This window comes from Orcinus orca, chromosome 9 (genome assembly GCF_937001465.1).
Source record: "Orcinus orca chromosome 9, mOrcOrc1.1, whole genome shotgun sequence".
Taxonomy (NCBI): Eukaryota; Metazoa; Chordata; class Mammalia; order Artiodactyla; family Delphinidae; genus Orcinus; species Orcinus orca.
The window spans coordinates 44,137,410-44,154,025 of record NC_064567.1 but is presented as its reverse complement, the minus strand read 5'-3'; the positions used below and the strand labels follow the sequence as shown (position 1 = coordinate 44,154,025).

The window sequence follows — 16,616 nt, the reverse complement described above, 5'->3', positions numbered from 1 at the left end:
AAGCCCCTAAGTCAGACAGCCTTCATTCAAGTCCTAGTTCTACCATATACTTGCCATCCCTAAACCAGGCTGAATAACCTTTAACAAATCAGTTCTGTCCGGGCATCAGGTCCCTAACCTGTAAAATGGAGATAATCACACCTTTCTCATACCATGCTTATGAGGATTAAACAAGATCATGTTTGTAAAACACTGGCATACGGCTTCCCCGGTGGCGCAGTGGTTGAGAGTCTGCCTGCCGATGCAGTGGACACGGGTTCGTGCCCCGGTCCGGGAAGATCCCACATGCCACAGAGCGGCTGGGCCCGTGAACCATGGCCGCTGAGCCTGCGCGTCCAGAGCCTGTGCTCCACAACGGGAGAGGCCACAACAGTGAGAGGCCCGCGTACCAAAAAAATAAAATAAAATAAACTGATATGCATATTGAAGTTGGGGGGAAGTGTTATAATTCCTGCAACTCCCCTGGATACGCATCAAAAAATAAGATGGATTGATGAATGAACAGAGGGACAGACAGATGGATAGATATGTGATACAGCATGTATGGTGAAATGGTAGAATCTAATGGGTATGTAAGTAGGTATTCACTGTAAAATTCTTTCAACTTTTATGTATGTTTGAAAAATTGTATAGTAAAATGTTGAAAAAAATCTGAAAAAAAAAGGGCAAAACAATGTCACACCAGCACATGAATAGACACACAAGCAAGTACGATAAATTACAAATTCCAGAAATAGTTCCCAGTAAATACGGAAATTTAATATTTGATAAAGGTACCATCTCAAACCACTTAAAGCAGAGATGGACATTTTAATAAATGACTTGGGGACAACTTGATAGCTCTTTGGAAAAAGATGAAAATAGATCTGTATCTCACACCATAGACAAGGAAAAACTCCAAAAAGATCAGAGATCTAAAGGTAAAAAATGAAACCAAACAAGTACTACATGAAAATATGGGTGAATTCCTCTCTAACCTCAATGCAGGGAAAGGTTTCCTAACTATGACTCAAAAACCAGATACAAAAAATAAAAGGAGAAATAAATTTGACTACATAGAAACATACTTTTACACAACAAAAAAATACCAAAACCAAAGCCAAAAGAAAAAAAATTGCAACATATATCACAAAGGGCTAATGTCCTAATCTATTGTTAATTCTTAAAAATTGAGGAAAGAAATACCAGAAACACGATAGAAAAATAAGCAAAATACATGAACAGATAATTCATGCAAAAAGATATTAAACTTCACCCATAATTTTTTAAATGCAAACTAAAACTAAACTGAGATACCATTTCTCACGTTACAGACTGAAGAAAATTAAAATGCTTGACAGCATATTCTATTGGCAAGGTTGGGGACAAATAGACATTCTTATTCATTGCTGGTAGGAATGCAAACTGGTACAACGCTTATGGAGGGGAATTTAGTAATAAATTACATATGCGTTTGGCTTTTGATTCTGCAATCTCATTTCTAGACACTTTCCCTGAAGATAATACCTCCAACGATATGATAATACCTCCAACAATATGAAAATACAACAATACGAAATGAATGCCCAAGGTTATTCATTACAGGTTTATTGGTAATTGCAATATGTTGGAAACAACCTAATGCCCATAGATGGGAAAGTGGTTGAATAAACTCTGGGACATCCACACGATAGAAGATTCTGGAGCTGTTTAAATTTTTATAAAAGGCAGGTGGGAGAAGACCACTATGAACAGACATGGAATGATTTCCAGGATCACTTGATAGGAGCTGTGGCCTTCAGCTGAGGGACAGCCAGCCAACAGTGACCCCGCAGGGATTGAGCTGGAGGAATAAATGACCTGACATGACTCTCTTCCACCCTCCAACCTTCTGCATGTGCTTCTCATTGGTCCAACACAAACAGAAGTCAGAAGGTAAAAGCAGACAATAAAGGTCACCACCCAGACTAGAGGAGGGTGGAGAAGAGTAGAGGGTGAGTTTGGAAGATAACCAGCACATAATTTAACATTCCCTCTTGCCGGACATTCAATTTATATCCAATTCTTGACTATTATAAAGAGTGAACATCCTTATTTAGCGCTATGCTGGCAAAAATTTAACAACTGGGACAGGGACCCTGATTTGTAGTGTCTTCCGTGGTGTAAATACTCTCATCACGGCTGATTTCAAGCTACCCTCATGAGGTCACTGAATGAGGAATTGGGAAGAGATGTGCACAAGGGGTTCTAACAAGAGGGCAAGCCATCTCTAACACACCACTGCTTGTCCTTAAAGCCTTGTCTGCACATTGGATTCTATTCTTAAACTCACTGATGTAGAATGATGGAATAATAGATGCAAATACTTTGTGGAATCCTTATATGAACTGAACAAGACTCTTTTTTAAAGTCCTGGAATAGCCTGATGTAGTAGATAGAGCTCTAAACCTGGAAAGTTCATTGTTCCCTTCTCTGAGGAACCTAGCATGCTGCGTATGTCTCTAAATTCACGCCGTGTTATAACTGTCTCCCCAACAAGAGTGTAAGCCATCCACAGAAAAAGATTCTTTCTTACTCAGGTTTATAGCACGGTACCTGGCACAGAAATGTCTGTCACAGAGAATGATTTTTTAATTGCATGAATGGAGAATGAAGACACCTGAGTTCTAATCCCAAATCTGCCTCTTACTCAAGGCATGACTTTTGGGAAATCAGTCTCCTTCTCTAAATCTGAATTTCCTCATCCATTTTTCCTAAGTGTATCCCATGGAGAAATGCTCTATGCAAAAAAAAAAAAAAAAAAAAAGGGAGGGGGGAATACTGGGAAATCTTCAGGCTAGATTCTGCTCTTGAAGTCACAATGCACATTTCTAGAACAAAGCATCTGAGAAGTCCAGCAGTGAGCAAACCTGTTTAACTTTGTCTCACCAGCAATTTTCACATGCATTTGGCCATGGAAACCTTTCTCTTCTCATGGAGTTAGTGGTGCTGGAAAATGCTGAACTAGAAAGGCATTCAAGGCTCTTTCCTGCTCTGACATTTTACAGGTTTGTCACAGAATAGCTCCAAGTGAATTTGAAAAGTACTCAAGCTAGACAGTGGAAATGAAATTACAAATGTTAAGACAGTGAGATCATGAACATACTGTTAGATAGCGTTTGTATTTGTAGGCCGTAATACAGAAGGTCCCCTTCCATGTCCCTGATATGGTCACTGCTGAGCAAGCTCCCACCTTCACACATCAAGCCAAAGTCACCCAGATGATCTGTGCTCTTCACTATGACTCTGAGAATCCACCTTCACTTTGCCTAAGTGGTTCTTGAGAAAAATGCATCAATCTTCCATCCAAGCTCCCAGCAAACACCGGCTTCCCATTTGCTTACCCTTGGCAAATTGCCATGGACTGGACCTAACTGATGCACCACATTCCGCAGAGCAACTAAGCCTGTGTGCCACAACTACTGAGCCTGCGCTAATAGAGTCTGCGAGCCACAACTACTGAGCCCATGTGCCACAACTACTGAAGCCCACGCACCTACAGCCCGTGCTCCACAACGAGAAGTCACTGCCATGAGAAGCCCACGCACCTGCAACGAATGCAGCCATAAATAAATAAATAAATAACTTTAAAAAAAAAAAAGAAAAAGAGGGAGAGGAAACAAAATTGATAAACCATTAGCCAGACTCACCAAGAAAGAGAGGGAGAGGACTCAAATCAATAAAATTAGAAATGAAAAAGGAGAAGTTACAACAGACCCCACAGAAATACAAAGCACCCTAAGAGACTACTACAAGCAACACTATGCCAATAAAATGGACAACCTGGAAGAAATGGATAAATTCTTAGAAAGGTATAACCTTCCAAGACTGAACCAGGAAGAAATAGAAAATATGAACAGACCAATCACAAGTAATGAAATTGAAACTGCGATTAAAAATCTTCCAACTAACACAAGTCGAGGATCAGATGGCTCCACAGGTGAATTCTAGCAAACGTTTAGAGAAGAGCTTAACACCCATCCTTCTCAAACTCTTCCAAAAAATTGCAGAGGAAGGAACACTCCCAAACTCATTCTATGAGGCCACCATCACCCTGATACCAAAACCAGACAAATATACTACCAAAAAAGAAAACTACAGACCAATATCACTGATGAATATAGATGCAAAAATCCTCAACAAAATACTAGCAAACAGAATCCAACAGCACATTAAAAGGATCATACACCATGATCAAGTGAGATTTATCCCAGGGATGCAAGGATGCTTCAATATACGCAAATCAATCAATGTGATACAACATATTAACAAACTGAAGAAGAAAAACTATATGATCATCTCAATAGATGCAGAAAAAGCTTTTGACAAAATTCAACACTGATTTATGACAAAAACTCTCCAGAAAGTGGGCAGAGAGGTAACCTTCCTCAACATAATAAAGGACAAACCCACAGCAAACATCATTCTCAATGGTGAAAAACTGAAAGCATTTCCACTAAGATCAGGAACGAGACAAGAATGTCCACTCTCACCACTATTATTCAACATAGTTTTGGAAGTCCTACCCATGGCAATCAGAGAAGAAAAAGAAATAACAGGAATCCAAATTGGAAAAGAAGTAAAACTGTCATGTTTGCAGATGACATGATACTATACATAGAGAATCCTAAAGATGCCACCAGAAAACTACTAGAACTAATCAATGAATTTGGTAAAGGAGCAGGATACAAAATTAATGCACAGAAATCTCTTGCATTCCTATACACTAATGATGAAAAATCTGAAAGAGAAATTAAGGAAACACTCCCATTTACCATTGCAACAAAAAGAAAAATACCTAGGGAGACAAAAGACCTGTATGCAGAAAACTATAAAACACTGATGAAAGAAATTAAAGATGATACTAACAGATGGAGAGATATACCATGTTCTTGGATTGGAAGAATCAATAATGTGAAAATGACTATACTACCCAAAGCAATCTACAGATTCAATGCAATCCCTATCAAATTATCAATGGTATTTTTTACGGAACTAGAACAAAAAATCTTAAAATTTGTAATGGAGACACAAAAGACCCTGAATAGCCAAAGCAGTCTTGAGGGATAAAAACAGAACTGGAGGAATCAGGCTCCCTGACTTCAGACTATACTATAAAGCTACAATAATCAAGACAATATGGTACTGGCACAAAAACAGAAACATATATCAATGGAACAAGACAGAAAGACCAGAGATAAACCCACACACCTATCATCAACTAATCTATGACAAAGGAGGCGAGGATATACAATGGAGAAAAGACAGTCTCTTCAATAAGTGGTGATGGGAAAACTGGACAGCTACAGGTAAAAGAATGAAATTGGAACACTCCCTAACACCATACACAAAAATAAACTCAAAATGGATTCAAGACCTAAATGTAAGGCCAGAAACTATAAAACTCTTAGAGGAAAACATAGGAAGAACACTCTTGGACATAAATCACAGCAAGATCTTTTTTGACCCACCTCCTAGAGTAATGGAAATAAAAACAAAAATAAACAAATGGGACCTAATGAAACTTCAAAGCTTTTGCACAGCAAAGGAAACCATAAACAAGACGAAAAGACAACCCTCAGAATGGGAGAAAATATTTGCAAACAAATCAGTGGACAAAGGATTAATCTCCAAAATATATAAACAGCTCATGCAGCTCAATATTAAAAAAACAAACAGCCCAATCCAAAAATGGGCAGAAGACCTAAATAGACATTTCTCCAAAGAAGACATACAGATGGCCAAGAAGCACCTGAGAAGCTGCTCAACATCACTAATTATTAGAGAAATGCAAATCAAAACTACAATGAGGTATCACCTCACACCAGTTAGCATGGGCATCATCAGAAAATCTACAAACAACAAATGCTGGAGAGGGTGTGGAGAAAAGGGGACCCTCTTGCACTGTTGCTGGGAATGTAAATTGATACAGCCACTATGGAGAACAGTATGCAGGTTCCTTAAAAAACTAAAAATAGGGCTTCCCTGGTGGCGCAGTGGTTGAGAGTCCGCCTGCCGATGCAGGGGACATGGGTTTGTGTCTCAGTCTGGGAAGATCCCACATGCCGCGGAGCGGCTGGGCCCGTGAGCATGGCCGCTGAGCCTGCACATCTGGAGCCTGTGCTCTGCAACGGGAGAGGCCACAACAATGAGAGGCCCGCATACCGCAAAAAAAAAAAAACTAAAAATAGAATTACATATGACCCAGCTATCCCACTCCTGGGCATATATCCAGAGAAAACCATAATTCAAAAAGACACATGCACCCCAATGTTCATTGCAGCACTATTTACAATAGCCAGTTCATGGAAGCAACCTAAATGCCCGTCAACAGACGAATGGATAAAGAAGATGTGGTACATATATAAAATGGAATATTACACAGCCATAAAAAGGAACGAAATTGGGTCATTTGTTGAGACATGATGGATCTAGAGACTGCCATACAAAGTGAAGTAAGTCAGAAAGAGAAAAACAAATATGGTATATTAACGCATATAAGTGGAACCTAGAAAAATGGTACAGATGAACCGGTTTGCAGGGCAGAAATTGAGACACAGATGTAGAGAACAAACGTATGGACACCAAGCGGGGAAAGCAACGGAGGGTGGTGGTGGTGGTGTGATGAATTCGGGGATTGGGATTGACATGTATACACTGATGTGTATAAAACTGATAAAAGAAAAGAAAAGAAATCTGGAGGGACTTCCCTGGTGGTGCAGAGGTTAAGAATCCACCTGCCAATGTAGGGGACACAGGTTCGAGCCCTGGTCTGGGAAGATACCACATGCCGTGCAGCAACTAAGCCCATGTGCCACAACTACTGAGCCTGCGCTCTAGAGCCCGCGAGCCACAACTACTGAAGCACACGCACCTAGAGCCCATGCTCCACAACAAGAGAAGCCACCGCAGTGAGAAGCCTGCGCACCACAACAAAGAGTAGCCCCCATTCGCTGCAATTAGAGAAAGCCCACACACAGCAAGGAAGACCCAATGCAGCCAAAAATAAATAAATACATTTATTTTTAAAAAAACTGGAAACAACCCCAAAATCCATCAATTGGAGAGTGAGAAGTAAATTATACCATATACACAGAAGAGCACCCTTTAAAAACAATGATGTTTAACTACATTGATATGAAAAATGTTCACAAAATATTATTGAGTGGAAAGCATTATATTATAAAATAGCATGTATAAAATGATATCATTTATGTAAAATGTGTGTGTGTGTCTGTGTGTGCTCACACGCACGCCTAAAGAGATACTTGGAAGGATGTTCGGCAAAATGTTAACAGTGGTTATCTTTGGCTGATAGCTTGTTACTGCTTTATTCTTTGCACTATTCTACATTTTTTGACATTTTTGCAACAAGCTGTATTATTTTTATAACAACAATAATGCCATTTTCAACTCATACTAAAATACTAAAAGAAGTTGGTACTATCTACTACCAGACGATCTCCCTGGAACCTTCCAGCTATGAAGATTCATTAATGCCATGTATGCCCAAATGATGAGCAAGGACTGTGTGTGTGTGTCTGTGCACGTGCACATGCGCGCGCGTCAAGTTAGCCCTCAGGATAGAGGGACTCACTGAAACTTGAGCTCTCAAGTCTCTCCTTTCTAGCAGGTTAGAGGTCAGACTTCACGAAAGGAGGAGGAGAAGTGAATTTGAATGTCTGAAAGCTAAACCTTGGTCAGGCCATGCCTTGTAAAAGTTCCAGAGACAGCATTACGCACAGATCATACAAACAGCTTAGACACAGGTGAAGATGATATGCTCTAGAAAACTGTCAGATGATCCCAAAATGACTTTAGTAAAGACAGTAATACTAGTGATAAAAAGGCATGTAAGAAGAATAAATAAAAGTGTTTTGGGCACATAACGAACATGCAGATATCTGTTAAGCTATTGAATAAATCAGGTCTCGGGAAAACCAAAAAAAAAGTGTTTTATGAAATGTTAAGAGTGGAAAAAGGAATATTTTAAACTAATGTATTTTCTGCCTCTTGAGATTTTTAAATAGGTATAACAAAGTAAAATAAATATTAAAAATACATGTGGGGCTTCCCTGGTGGCGCAGTGGTTGAGGATCTGCCTGCCAATGCAGGGGACACGGGTTCGAGCCCTGGTCTGGGAAGATCCCACATGCCGCGAAGCAACTAGACCCGTGAGCCACAACTACTGAGCCTGCGCGTCTGGAGCCTGTGCTCCGCAACAAGAGAGGCCACAACAGTGAGAGGCCTGCGCACCGCGATGAAGAGTGGCCCCCACTCGCCGCAACTAGAGAAAGCCCTCGCACAGAAATGAAGACCCAACACACCCATAAATAATAAATAAATAAATAAAAATTTTTTTTTAATGTGATTTTTTTTCTAGTCCCCTCGAAGTCTGTATGTTCAAGTACGCCATTTAAAAATTTTTTTTTGAGGAATCTTCTCAAAGGGGAAAAAGAGGACTCACCTTGTATTGGGGGTCATTTCATTATGAGACAGCTTGAAAAGCGATGTGGGGTGCAGGCAGTGTTCTGGGGCCCCTACTTACCTGGCACTCTCATCCTCTCTCCCTTTCCCAACCCAGTGGAGCCCAAATCTCAAGACATAACAAAGCAAAAGGCTGGAAGCTGGAGAGGGCTGGAGCAGACAGCACACGCCTCCTTTCCTTCTCCCTGGGGAGGCCACAATTAGTATGGCTGTGGAAAAAGTGACAGGGCAGAAAAAGCAAAAACTCTTGCTGGCTGGCGTACAGGCTAGTCATTGCCAAGGCCACACGGTGAGTGAAAATCCCTGCAGAAGAAGAGTTTCCCCCTGAGTTGCGCAGGGGTTGGTTCTTAGGGAAGGGACCTCAGAATTCTGAAAAGCCAGGGCAGTGGGCGGCGGGCTGAGAGCTTTCTTCCGTCCCTCCCTCAGCAGCGCAGAGGGGCTGCACGCTGCGTGGGACCCCCTCACCACCCCTGCAGCCTTCAGGTGTGATGAGGCCCAAGTACCTGCCACTGGAGACTTGGAGTGGGTCAGGGCGCTCAGGACTGATGGTTGCTGATATATAAATAGGGGTCTGGGTTGAGCTGACAGGACATGCTGAGAATCTTAGATCTAAGATCACAGGATCTTCCCAGAACCCTCCTCCCGTCCTCTCTCCCTCCCTCTGGGATGCAGAGGCTCAGAGTGTGCTTGGGAATGACCTAGATATTTATTCAGGGGCAGGGGTGAGAAGGGCCTCTGGGAAATCCCTGCCCTCAGTGTGTGGTCTGCAAAGGAAAGAGAGGTGGAGATATCCCCTGCCCCGCTCCACTAGGAAACTCAAAATATAACCTTGGAGGGATTTGGCCAAGTGGCTACTCTCTATGAAGAAACACACCACACCTGTACATTAGAAACAAAGGGACATTTTGATGTCCATTTTGACATGGTTGTCTTGTTTTTGGTTTTTGTCTTTGTTTTTTTTCTTTTTGACATGGCTGTTTTGATGTGGCCAACTGTTTTTAAAAACAGTTATTACAAGCAATATGCACAACTTAATCAGCTAGCCTCAGCCTTTGTCTCCCACCCAAATCAGAGACGTAGGATTAGGATGTCACTCAGGCAGGTATATAGCGCACTGGACTCGTCAGATTCTTACTCCTCGCTCATGCAAGGGCAGAAGTTCCCTGGCATACCTTCAACATCACTCATTGTGACCAATGAAAAATTATTCCCAATTACCTTTATTCTGATTTTAAAATCTTTAACACAATTAGGCATTACATAATTGGAGCAGTTGGAGGAATAGGTGAAGAATGTAGGAATACACTTCTTATTGAGTATTTCTCAATAGGGTGTTAACTACCTGCCCCTAGAAAGCAGATTGAAACACACACACACACACGCACACACGCACCACTGCATAGGCTGAACAGTTTGAGTAAATTACAGACAATATAACATCAAGGGTGACATATGTATGTGGGATCTATGTCCTTACCCCAGAAGTAGGTGATCGAGGGCCCCAGCCTCCTAACACCAAAGGCTTTGTGTTTTCTTGCTTTCTTCCCCTTTGTCTCCAGTATTTCTCTGGTTCTACATCCTCCTCTTTCCTATCTTTCTCACTACAGTTATTGTTTTATTTCCACAGAAGAATCACCATGACATTGTGAAAAGAGAACTGGATTAGAAATCAAAAGATCTCGAGGCTAGCTCTGCCAGTCCACGGGCTGTGGGACTCCAGGGAAGAGTTCCGTATCTGTACATCTACATGTACAGAGTCTACATCGCTGATTGTTTATTTATCTGTAAAGATAATTAATATTTAAATGATTATCATGTCCCAAGGCATGTACTAAGTTCCTTGCATAAATTACCTTGTGTAGGTGAGGTCAATACCAATACCGTTTCCATTTCCATTTCCCAGATAAGGAAATGGGCTCAGAGAAGGCAAGTTCCTATAGCCAGGATGTATCAGAACCAAGGATTAAGATTCCAGAGCCTATTTTCCTGGTACCCACTTGCTGGAAGAATTAATAATGGGCCACCTGAAAGTCTAACTAACTGCAAGTGATCTAGGATAAAGCATGTCATCAATAAAAAATAAAAGTTGATTTAAATCTTTCTTTATTAAAGGCCAGCAATAAGGCCACGTGTCTCACCTACCACAGAAAGCTGTCCTGAAGATCAAAGATAAAGAGACTCTCTAAGGCCTTTCTAAGCTGTAAAGTGCTGTACAGCTGTGAAGCATCCTTCCCCAAGTTCTCCACCCAACAGGAGCAAATACACCACTGGTGGCTCAGAGCTAAACAGGTTACGCAACCCTGCCCTAAGCTGAGACTGGCTTTGCAAGCAATGACTCAAGTAACTGCCAGGAAAGAGAAGCAAAGGAAAGTGACTCAGAGACTTTTCAGCCTTGATAGGGCACTGGGACCCGGGCTGGCCTCCCTACGGGGAAGACATTGTGGAAGTGGGGGCAGTTCCTGCAGGTAATGCCAAATCCACAGGGGTCCAGCACTTGCCCATCACACCTCCGTTCTCATCAGTATTGCCTGTCACTAACCTAAGCTTTTAGAAGGCCATTTGTGTCTGTTTAAATTAACTTGGAACAGGGAAATACCTTAGAAGATGCTGTGAGTGTTAAAGATTAAGACACTAGTGGCATCACCATCCACCCTCCGGTCTTTAAAAATGATAAAAGCTTTTGTTTTATTTTTATATTAATCCGTCCTTTTAGTTAGGCTAAAAATTTTCCAAAAAATTTAATCCCAAATTAAAAGCATCACTGGTAAAGAATCATAATTATCCTGTCATTTTAGAAATTAGCAATAGTGGTTGCTAAGGGGCTGGGCAGGTGAAGCAGAGAGACTGGGCAAATGAAAGCTGCCTAGGATCCAGAGTCTCTTTTGGGGGATCCCAAATCAAGAATTCAATAATGGCTATAACACAATGTATCTAAGAATAGTGTTCCTTCTAGGTGGTTTCTGTGCATTGACCAGTGGTTTTCAAAGTGCGACCCCTTGACCTGCAGCATCAACAGCATTTGGGAACTTGTTATGAATGCAAATTCTCAGACTGCTTGCCAGACTTACTCATCAGAAACTCTGGATTTGGGGCCCAGGAGCCTGTGTTCTGGCCAGCCTCCAGGTGACTATGATACATACATTGGTGGTAAGGGAGTCACCTGGGAAATTTGGTTAGAGTAATTAACACCCCCAGCCCTATCTCATACCCACAAGCCTGGGCTTCGGAAATTAGCTCTCCGCGTGATTAAGATAAACACCAAGATTTGAAAACCACTGATCCTAGCATATGAGAGGACTGAAGTTAGAGGCAAACAGTGATAAAGGGATTAATAGCCCACCAAAGTGGTCTGACGTTTACTTTAAACTGAAAACATCTGATCAGCAGCAACAGCAAGAAACACTTTCTAAACTTAAGCAGAGCCTCCCGAAAATACAGCTGCCCTTGACCACCACCCGGTAACCTTTTCAGGAGTCACAGAGGATTTAGATGAAAACTAAGAAACAGAAAATAAAATTCAGAGAGACAGGGAATTCCCTGGTGGTCCAGTGGTTAGGACTCGGTGCTTTCACTACCAGGGCCCGGGTTTGGTCCCTGGTCGGGGAACTAAGATCCCACGAACTGTGAGGCGTAGTCAAAAAAAAAAAAAAAAAATTCAGCAAGACAATGTTCCAAGACCATCATTTGACAAATGTCAGTTGCAGTATGAAACCACCTCTTGTAGGATACACCTTTTCCAAACATTAAAACAGCAGGACAAAAAAAAGGCAGGTGGGAATAACAACTGAAAATTGAAAAAGCCCCAATAATTTTAATACACAGATTATTAACCAAAAACCATCTTAATGAATAATGTCAAAGTCTCTCCCCATCCAGGGGAATTTCTGACAAAAGCTAGGAGCCTCAGATAATCTACTGCTGATTATCACACAACAGACAGGTAGCTGTGGAAGGTTTTTTGTTTATCTGGTTATTGGTTTATTCTGAGATACCTTTTTATTGAAAATGGATCAACCTGATCCTTACTTTCTACCAGTGAGCAGGGCCGCAAAGCTCTAAAAAACAAACATACAAAACACCCATGCTTAATATAAGCCAGGTCCCCACTTGGGTTTTGATACCTTACCTTCACAATAGTATCATGAGAGAGGAGTAGGGAACTATCACCATCCATAGTAAAATAAATCTCAGAGGCTCAAAGCCTTTAATGAAGATGAGGAGAAACAGCTGGCCTAACTGCCCTGACTCTGCGCACTGAGTCTTCCTGCTTAAAGTTTTTTTACTTTAATTACCACCACAATAATATCCAAGGTAACTGTTTCTTCCTTAATACTCTGACATCTTCCTCCCAGGACCAACGTACTTGCCCTTGGTTCCCCTGTGTATAGCTCAGACAAGACAAAGCTTTCAAAGGACGTTACTAAATACTAGTAAAGTAAAGGACTGGAAAATGGGAAATAAACCCATAGCACTTAAGACAAGTAGTATAGAGAAGTAGATAAGAATATAATTCCAGAACTAGACTACCAAGGTTTAAATTCTGGCTGTCATTTACTAGCTGTGTGACCAGTTACTTAACCTCTCTGTGCCTTGATATCTTCTTCTGTAAAATGATAATTAAAGGACCCATCCCACCATCTCATAAAATAACATCTGGCACATAGCACACATGTATATATTCAGTTTGGTTTGTAAAGTACAAGTTTTAGTTTGCAGCATATCTACTTTTCTCCCAGATTCACAAGTTCTGTGCTATTTGACCCAATATCTGGAGAAATCCAATCTAGTCCAACAAAGGGCCACCCAGATTCACAGGTAAGGGCAACTCACCTCACTTTTAAAGATGATAAAACTGAGCCTCATCTGCAATTCCAACTATCTAAACCCACCACACTTCAAAGATTCAAGCTCAAATACCATTCTTTTTTTTTTAAGAGCAAAATATAGAAATTGAATAACTTTGTATAAGTATTCTAGGTGACATAAAACTCTGAATGTTATTTTTAATTTAAGATATTCTTTATGAAATAAAATGGAGGGAATGGACAAAAGGAATTTTCGTACAATCAAAAAGTTAAAGTTAAAAGTATTTCCAAGCTGTATTCATCAAATCCAGAACAGAAATTAATTCAATGCAAATTCCTAGAAATTAGTTTTCAGGAATTACAAATGTGTGAATTAAGTGCAATATACAACTCTTCTGTCCATATCATCAAAAGCATGAGGAAAAAATATGGTAATATTCTTCCATAGACATCTATATATTTGTAATTCAACTGATCACACACACACAATCTAGTATTGAATTGTTTCATCCAATGTAACTATGATAAGATTATATAAAAATGAAATTTCCATCCTACACATTAGAAAATATTAAGTCTCCAGATACTTTAATAATGCCTTACACTTGTATAGTACTCATAGTTTACAAACCAATTTTATCTCCATAATTTCCTTTCAGCTTCATGGCATAGGAGATGGCACAACTCTATTTGTACTCATTTTAAAAGAGCTGATAGTACAGGCTTAGAAAATATAGGTCTCCTGGCCTAGGATGCAGACCTTAGCAGGACCCAGATATCCTGACTCCAAATCTGGTTCTCTTTCCATTAACACCACAAGATATCCTATGAATGCAAAAAAACTAACATATTTTATAATGATAAATCCCCCCTTGCAAGCATAATGTACATGTATCTTCTTTTAATTTTTGTTTGAAAACGCTGTTTGAGTGAAATGAGAACAAATAAAAGCTAATAGATAAACTCACACTATTTTTTTAAAAGGAAATTCTCAAGGGAATAAGGTTACACGTATACTTAACTCTCATGAGTCAAAGTGTGAGCCAATCCCCCTCTCTACTAATCTCATCTTTCTCTTCAGGGGAACTAATATTGCCCACTGAATCTACTGAATCCTTCTTGAACACTCAACAGACAATAGCAATGAGCATCACAACCTTGCTTGGGATGAAGTGGGGATTCATGTATGAGACCAAAAGCCCAGCTGATGTATTTGGTAACTTTTCTAGTGTGATTTTTTTAATTACATGTACCAACTGAGAACTTTTCCTCCCACTTACACAAAACAGGACTTACCCTATGAAATGGACCTTTGAATATCTCAAACTAAAAATTGAAACGTTTCACAATTCCCTTCAGTTTCAGCTGAAGAGTTTTAGAGATCTGGTTCAGGCATCATACTCAGTATTTGCACAGCACTTGACAGTTTCAACGTACTACTGCATGCCCTATGTCTGGTTAGATTTTCCAGCTACCTAGTGAGAAATGTATTATTATCATCCCTATGTCAGAGATGATAAAACTGAGGCACAAGGAGGGTATCCTGCCCAAGACCACAATGAAAGCAGGAGATGGAGACCCAGACCCACCACTGACTCCAAATCTCATGTGCTCTTTTCCCTTCTTCCTTGCTGCCTACCCTTAAAATGTCCTCCCCAGCCACACACCCCCAAGTCCCTTTAGAAGAGAGTAGCTCAAATACTGGTTTCCTTCTTCACACATGGATAAGTCTTGGACAAGCTGGAATCTCCTACCCTTTTCCCACTTCCCCTGGGAGAAAGGTGCACCTCCTTTATCCTTGTCTTTCCAAGACAACAAGGAAGACGTCTCCCCATGGTGCCGACACCAGTACAGAGATGAGGAAAGAGGTCCTTAGGGTGTAAACTGCCTTGCCAGCTACTGTTTAAACCCCTGTGAAAGATGATTCTTATGAAATAACCCCTTATTGACATAAGTCAGAAATGAGTCTTAACCTGTGAAAGTTAATGGGCAAGTTTTATGGGCAAGAGGTTATGGGTAAGAGGACAAGAAAACCGAAATCCTGTTGGGAGACACAGCCTTCATGTCTCCCCCTGACGGTAAAGAGGGCCCCCATAGGTCTCCACGGAGCAGCTCCCCGCGATCCTTACGCAAGAGAAGGAGACTTACCCGCGGCGCCGGGGCTTCCGGACAAATGGGGCCGAGACATACTTGCCGCACGCTTCAGCACCGGGGACAGTTCCAAACTCTCTAACTTCTCGCGCCCTTCCGAGCTCGGCGCGGCCCGCTGTGCCTCCCCGGCTGCGGGCCGGATGGCGGCCTCTCCACGCCCTGGTCCAAGCCTCCGGGTCTTGGGGAGCGCGACAGGGTCTCCGCAAGCAGCGGGAGCAGCCGGGGGCGCTTCGGGCTGCGGCGGCGAGCAGCCCAGCTGCACCGAGGCGCTGCGGGACCGCGCCAGCGCCGAGGAGACGGAGCCCATCTCGGAGGGCCGGGCTGGGCCCAGCGGAGCGGCCAAGGCTCCCGGCGGGACCCACACCCCTTGCCTGCCAAAGGTTTACTCTCTCCTCGCGCCGTAGCGCCCCCAGCTTCTGCTCCTCCTGTGCCTCCGCTGGTTGCAGCCCCTCCTCGGCGGCGGCGGAGGAGGCTGCAGGGAGGGCTGCGCGCCCACGCCGGGGACTGAGGAAAACCCGGGCGGTGTCCGCGCCTGTCCGATAATCCGGGCTGGTGAGGACACTTGGAGGGGTCAGTGCGCAGAGACTGTCCAGAGATTTTACTGGGGATTGTGGGGGGAAAGGACGTGGCATTATGTGAGGGATACCGCTTTTTTCTCTACTTTCTGCACTTTGTTCACCTGGGGCCAAAGGACTGGCACATCCTTCCTGCTCCTTCCGACACATCTGGGCCTCCTCTGTTCCCCGAGAGATTGAAGGGTTTAGCGAGGGCAGAGGAGGAGCCTACCTTCTTCTCAGTTACTCTTCTTAGGGCCAATATCACTACTCTTCCAGGCTGTGCCTTCCCGCTGAGCCCGGCTGGGCTCCTGGCTGTCCCTGAGAAGGCTCGGCGATCCCCTTCCCCAGCATACTTCCTCCCGCGCCCCTCATCCTGGGTGCCTCCCCCCTGTGGGGACCAAGAAGATGCCCACCCTTCCCACGGGGGATGAAGGCCAGAGAGGGCAGCCAAGGTGCAAGGGGAGGCAACTCTGCTAGTACTCCTCAGGAACGCAGCCCTGGGGGCTCCCATGAAGGGAAGCCAGAGCAGCCAGGGACTCTATTAATGGGCCTGCCCTGCTGGCCCCACCCCTTCTCTGACTGCAATAAGAAGGTGGTG

The 16,616-nt window shown here is 42.5% G+C and overlaps 1 protein-coding gene across 3 annotated transcripts in view; it reads right to left on the bottom strand.

Moving 5' to 3' along the window:
• PDE1C (phosphodiesterase 1C) overlaps positions 1-15,783 on the bottom strand; it is a 556,804-nt gene extending 541,021 nt beyond the window's left edge. For all 3 annotated transcript variants that reach the window (XM_049714457.1, XM_049714459.1, XM_049714458.1), the window contains exon 1: positions 15,459-15,783. In XM_049714457.1, the coding sequence (XP_049570414.1) occupies positions 15,459-15,768 (310 nt within the window). In that variant the 5' untranslated portion in view covers positions 15,769-15,783. The remainder of the gene's footprint in view (positions 1-15,458) is intronic.
• Positions 15,784-16,616: the final 833 nt, after the last annotated feature.